Raw genomic sequence first — 5,979 nt, forward strand, 5'->3', positions numbered from 1 at the left:
TAAAACCATGCCGGGGGGGGGGGAGATGGATATAAAGACCACTTTTCTCCTTTCCCCATAATATTAGAATTTGAGGGCACCCAGTGAAGTTGATGGGCATAGGATAAGGACACGCAAAAAAATTATGTATTTATTTATTTATTTCATTGACTTTTATCCCGCCCTTCCAGTCTAGGCTGGCTCAGGGCGGCTTACAACAGAATACAAAAGTTCTCATAATACATAAAACACGATTCATCACACTAATACAGTTCCTGATAAATAATAATTAATATAAAAACCGTGTTAAAATCAAACATAGTGTTAAAGGGCTAGTAATTCCAGTTGTTGCTTTAGTTCTATTGGTCTGCTTCACTTTGGGGGGGAGTGGGCAGTAGTCACAGCGAGCAGCGGCTCAGGGCTTCCATCATGGTTGTCAGTTGTTACTGATAGTGACACCAATAGTTGTGGTAGTGGCAGTTCCAAAGGCCGGGCGGAAGAGCTCCGTTTTGCAGGCACTGTGGAGCTGTGAAAGCTCCCGCAGGGCCCTGGTCTCCTCTGGGACCTCGTTCCACCAGAGTGGAGCCGCCACCAAAAAGGCCCTGGCCCTGGTTGTTGCCAACCTGGCCTCCATGGTACTTGGGAGGACCAGTCGGTTCTGGGTCCCTGAACGCAGTGCTCTCCGGGGCATATATGGGGAAAGGCAGTCCCTCAGGTATGCTGGACCCTGGCCAGAAAGGGCTTTAAAGGTAAGAACCAGCACCTTGAAGCTTCTTTACTCAACAAATAATTTAAATGCAGAATTCACGGCCAGCGGCTGTCCTGATGGCTCCAAGTGTAGGTAGTTTTTACAGGGGGTTACGACAGATTCAAGGAGAGTTAAGTCCACCAATGCCTATTAGCTGTGGTGAGTAAAGGGAACCTCCATACCCAGAGGTGGCAAACCTCTGAATACCAGAGCTAGGAGACAGCATCGGGGGGAAACCTTTTGGCCTCTGTGCCCTGCTTCTTGGCCCTCCAGGGCAACTAGTTGGCTACTGTGTGAAACAGTGTGCAGGACGAGATGGACCACTGAACTGATCATGCAGGGCACTTCTTACGTTCTTAGGTCACAGTGCTTCTTTTTCATCTGCTACCCTGACCTTTAAGGGTACCCCCCCATTCTGTACATCTTCCCTACTTTGTCAACTACAGAAGACTCTGTTCCAGATTTGAAAAAATCCCAAGGAAACGATATACGAGATAAACAGGTTGCTTACCAGTAACTGGTAATCTTTGAGTGGTCATCTGTGCATTCACACCACCCGCCCTCCTGCCCCGCTGCTGTCTTCTTCTACCTGTTTTATTAGGAGTTGATACGCGGCGGTTTGTAGGAACTGGCGGGATGTCCGCGCCCGTCCCTCTGGGCATGCGCAGTGGGGCTCCTGCGCATGCCCGGAGGGGCTGGGTGCGAAAATCCTTTAAAAGAGCTTGCTACAGCACCGGCAGATCCAGCGCAGGCGCACTAGATCCCATTGGTGTGAATGCACAGATGACCACTCGAAGATCTTTCTTTATTTTATCTTTTTTAGTAATTTGTTCTTTAAAAAAACTTTAAAAAACACCTTTATTTTCTTCTGAGGCGAATTTACCTCAGGCCTTCGGGCCGCCCCCCCCACACACACCATTTTTTTCCACCTCTCTTCTTATGGAGAAGAAGTGGCGATTTTTCAATAGATGCAGACGTTGTGGTAGCAAACTTGCTCCTCCCGACCGTCCTACCCTCTGCATTTTTTGCCTTGGAGAGTCTTACAAGCCAGAGTCCTGTCGTCACTGCGCTCGATTCTCTAACCAAACGAGAAAGAACCGCGCTGCACGCCTTAAAGTGGCGCTGCTAGATCCCATTGGTGTGAAGCACAGAGACCACGTCGAAGATCCAGGTTTCCTTACAAGGAGATTTTCAGTAAAGCATCAAACTTATAGAAAATGCAGGCTGAGCCATCAGCTGGGCCTCAAGCACGCACACATACAGAGGAGCCTGCCAGAATCCGAGACCACTTGCATAATTAAAACTAGGCAACTTATGCCCTAAATGCTGGCTACCAGTCATATAATCATTAATGAAGCTCTCCCAAACACTTCGATGAGACGGGTACTCTTGCAGGCTTTGACGATAAACTCTGCTAACAAGCATGAAAGAGAGAGAGAAAGTTTGCTTGAGAGCAACCAATCACCATTCTTCCGCAAGATCTTGATAGATATCCTAAATTCAGAGTGCCTAATCAAATTAGATATCGTTCAGTCCCGGTGGCATATTTAACACACCTTGATATAAATAAATATAGGAAAGCCTACACACTAGCTAGACGTGAGGCTCTCCCCTCTGCAGTGCTCAAGGGCAGAAACAGAAGAGTTCCCCTTGCACAGAGACTTTGTAAATGTGAGTCTGGGGAGATAGAAACTATTGAACATATGAAGTTTAGATGTAAGTGGTACCATAAGGCTCGAGATAGATTAATTCAACCTCTTATTAAAGAGATGCCTGGGCAGACAGACTCGGAGTGTTGTAATAAAATGTTATCGGATGAAAATCACTCTATTACTAAGATTGTGGCTAAATTTTGGGTGGCATGCCGTTGCATTCGAAAAGGACAGCTTAACTTGTAAAATCGCAATTCTCTCCTTTTTAGTGTGTTTTTTAGTGAATCTGTTATATGTATTCTATAGTTTTATATTGTGTCGTTTGTGATGTTTTATTTTGGTGCCCCTCGGTGAGGTGTTTGGATTGTTCTGGCTGGATGCCGTAATAAAATTTCTTTCTTTCTTCTTTCTCATTCTTCCGCAGGACTTGGGCTAACTAAGCACCAGCCTGGAACAAAGATGGAGTCATGCAGGCCATACGGAATCCTGTTACCCCCAAGGTGATTAGGCAAGCATTCCTTATATCTTTCTTATTTTTTGAAAGAACAGAAAATATAAAGAAAATACAGAAGGGGGGGGGGAAGGATTGCCTAACATAATTAAATACATCACATATAACCGAATATAAAAGACAGAATAATATTCCTTCCCAGCGTCATTACATTGAGAAGTTTTGTGGACTTTGTCTATAACCTACAGCAATATTTACTTCCGATGGGTACATTCAGGGCTTTTTTTGTAGAAAAAGCCCAGCAGGAACTCATTACCATAATAGGCCACACCCAACAACAGGAACTCATTAGCATATTAGGCCACACCCCCGACAGCACAGCTCATTTGCCTATTAGGCCACCCCCCCATATTACCAGAAGTGTGTTCATCCAGCCACACTCACCTTTTGCTTGTTATTCTGTTTACCTTGTTTGTGGTCAAAACCCAGGGCTTTTTTTGTAGCAGGAACTCCTTTGCATGTTAGGCTACACACCCCTAATTGTAGCCAATCCTAATGAGTCTCTGCTGTTGGGTGTGGCCTGTTATGCTAATGAGTTCCTGCTAGGCATGGCCAACTCCGGAGCCAGCCGGAACTCCGTTCCTGTGCGTTCCTGCCCAAAAATAGCCCTGGGTACATTTATATTTCTGACAAACACTCGTTTCCAAGCCCCTCTTCCCTACAGTGCGTCTCACCAATACTGCGGTGTTGGCCACGGTGGTAGCGGACGTCTGCACCACGGCCTGGGGCTGCTGGACCACTTGGGCTTGGGCCTGGGACTGCGGCTGGGCTTGCTGGACGGTGGCTTGCTGGGTTTGTGATTGGCCAGATTGCTGCTGCTGCTGCGGACCTGCCTGCTGCTGGGCCCTTTGCTGCTCAGCCAGAGCCTGGGCAATGAAAAGGGCAAAGACTGATTCTCCGCTCAAACAAATGGGCATTGAAGTATCTTCTCCACCAAAACCTTCAGGGAGACTCCCCCCCTCCCCCCCAGACAGAGGATTATGCTTTACCCACCAACAGATGCATTAAAAAAGTATTCTAAAAGCACTTTCACACATGCTGAATAATGTACTTTCAATCCACTTCCTCCCTCTTTTAAACATTTTGCTAAGATTTTCAAATCACAAACAATCAATAAAACATTCAATTGAACAAACATAGAGAAGAAGAGAATCCAACGTAATTGTCAACATGCATATTTAGTGCTTTCGATTTAAGCATATATTGCGTATCTACAAAGGAAAAGGTAAATTGTATTTTATCGTACTATTACTTACTGTTAAGTACAGTAGGATATTATTCAAACAGTAACTTCAATGCAGTTTTCTTGGTGCCTATACTTGGAATAACCTCTTGTTCAGTCAAATATTCCAGTGCAATATACCATTTTTCAGCGAAATTAAAGCGTGGAGAGTGTGGGTCATAATGTTGTATCTGAGCTGATGTTTTTTCCTTCACAAATTGTGCCCAGATTTTACAGTGCCAAATGCCAGCATCAGAGCTGACTTACTTTTCCAATTGGGTGCAATAGCTGTTTTCTCTGCCACTAATAAAGTGAAGATTAGATCTTTTCTAATTTTAGGGATTGCAGGTTCAGGCCATTAATTCAAGAACAGGACTTCAGGTGTAAGAGGAACACAGTAACTTGAGATGGAACATATTCAATTCAGTACATCTACCTAAAATTGTATAATATTTGTGCACTGCAACCAGCAGACCCCGGATGTTCCTACCTCGTCGCAATTTTTCCAACAAAATCTTGATTGAGAAGCTGTCATGTGGGGAGTTTTAAGTGGCGTATGATACCAGTGGGTTAATATTTTGAACACTTGTATTTTTGTATTAATTACAGGTGATGTAAAATCAGGAGAGCATCAGATTTTTGTCCAGATATCCACTTTCAGTGCATTTCGCAACTAGTACTTACTGTGTGAAATGGGAAAAGACAATTGCAAAACAATTGCTAAAGTATACTGAAAGTGCCTTATTGGGTTTCCGGTTTTGGCGCTTTGAGCGATGGCGGTGTCTCTTGGTTCCTCCGAGAGACGTGTGCCATGAATAGGGGATTAGGGGGGAGCGTGATTGTGCATGCTCCCCCATGAAGCACATAGACAATGGGCTTCTAGCCAGGGGCCGGTACAGGGGGGCTACTCTCTGCCCTGAAGGTCCTGCCCTGATTCCCAGTACTGGATTAGAAGCGACCACCGGGACAAGCATTTGGAGGTTTAGCGATTTTCTCTGCCTGGCGTGATCCCAGGGGCCATCTTAGGGCCTGGTGGATCGATTCAAGGCAGGGGTCATTTCGTAGAAAAAGAGCTAGGGGGACTCATTAGCATAACTCATTAGCATATGCCACACACCCTGACATCACTGGAAGTGTGTCCTCCCCACAGCCGGCGGCGATCTCCTGGTTAAGTGCGCGGACTCTAATCTGAGAGAACCGGGTTTGATTCCCCACTCCTCCACTTGCACCTGCTGGGTTACCTTGGGCAAGCCATAGTTCTCTCTGAGCTGTTCTTGAAAGGGCAGTTCTCAAAAGCGCTCTCTCAGCCCCGCCTACCTCACAGGGGTGTCTGTTGGGGGAAGGGGAAGGGAAAGGAGTTTGTAAGCCGCTCTGAGACTCCAAGTGAAGGGCGGGATATAAATCCAATCTCTTCTTCTTCTTCTTCTTCTTCTTCTTCTTCTTCTTCTTCTTCTTAAGCAAATGCGAAAGCAAGGATGGAGGGACTGATCAAATTGTGGCGATGGACTGTAACGGAGAATTTTTCTAAAAGAAAGCTGAGCGTTTAAACAGACCTTAGAGACTTTGGCATTCTTTCTCAGCTGATGTAAATATCCCCAAAAGATGGCGACGAGTGGCGAAGAGGGAGGCGGGATCAATGCTTTCTTCAGGAAGGAGGACAGTGGAAAGTTAGGTCACGTGACCTAACCATAGACTCTGTCTTTAAAGTGAATCATGGGCCCTCTGGTGTCTAAAGTGAGAAGCGACCTGGATCTGTACTAAAAGCAGCTACACTTTTCAAGGGACAGTACGTGGATCATAGAGACGTATGAATGGTAAGGAGACTCTAAAGTTTAGTTCTTTGTGGCTGGATTGGCAAGCTGATCAA

General features: G+C 45.6%; 1 protein-coding gene across 1 annotated transcript in view; it reads right to left on the reverse strand.

Annotated features, from left to right (window-relative positions):
- The window catches only part of LOC107116943 (E1A-binding protein p400-like), a gene marked incomplete at its 5' end in the record, with an annotated part of 68,658 nt that overhangs the window by 14,249 nt on the left and 48,430 nt on the right, over positions 1-5,979 (reverse strand). Inside the window, one exon of the mRNA XM_015418971.1 lies at positions 3,565-3,756. Within this exon, the coding sequence (XP_015274457.1) occupies positions 3,565-3,756 (192 nt within the window). The remainder of the gene's footprint in view (positions 1-3,564; positions 3,757-5,979) is intronic.

The sequence above is a fragment of the Gekko japonicus genome, unplaced genomic scaffold, assembly GCF_001447785.1.
Source record: "Gekko japonicus isolate JY-2015 unplaced genomic scaffold, Gekko_japonicus_V1.1 scaffold3000, whole genome shotgun sequence".
Lineage (NCBI taxonomy): Eukaryota > Metazoa > Chordata > Lepidosauria > Squamata > Gekkonidae > Gekko > Gekko japonicus.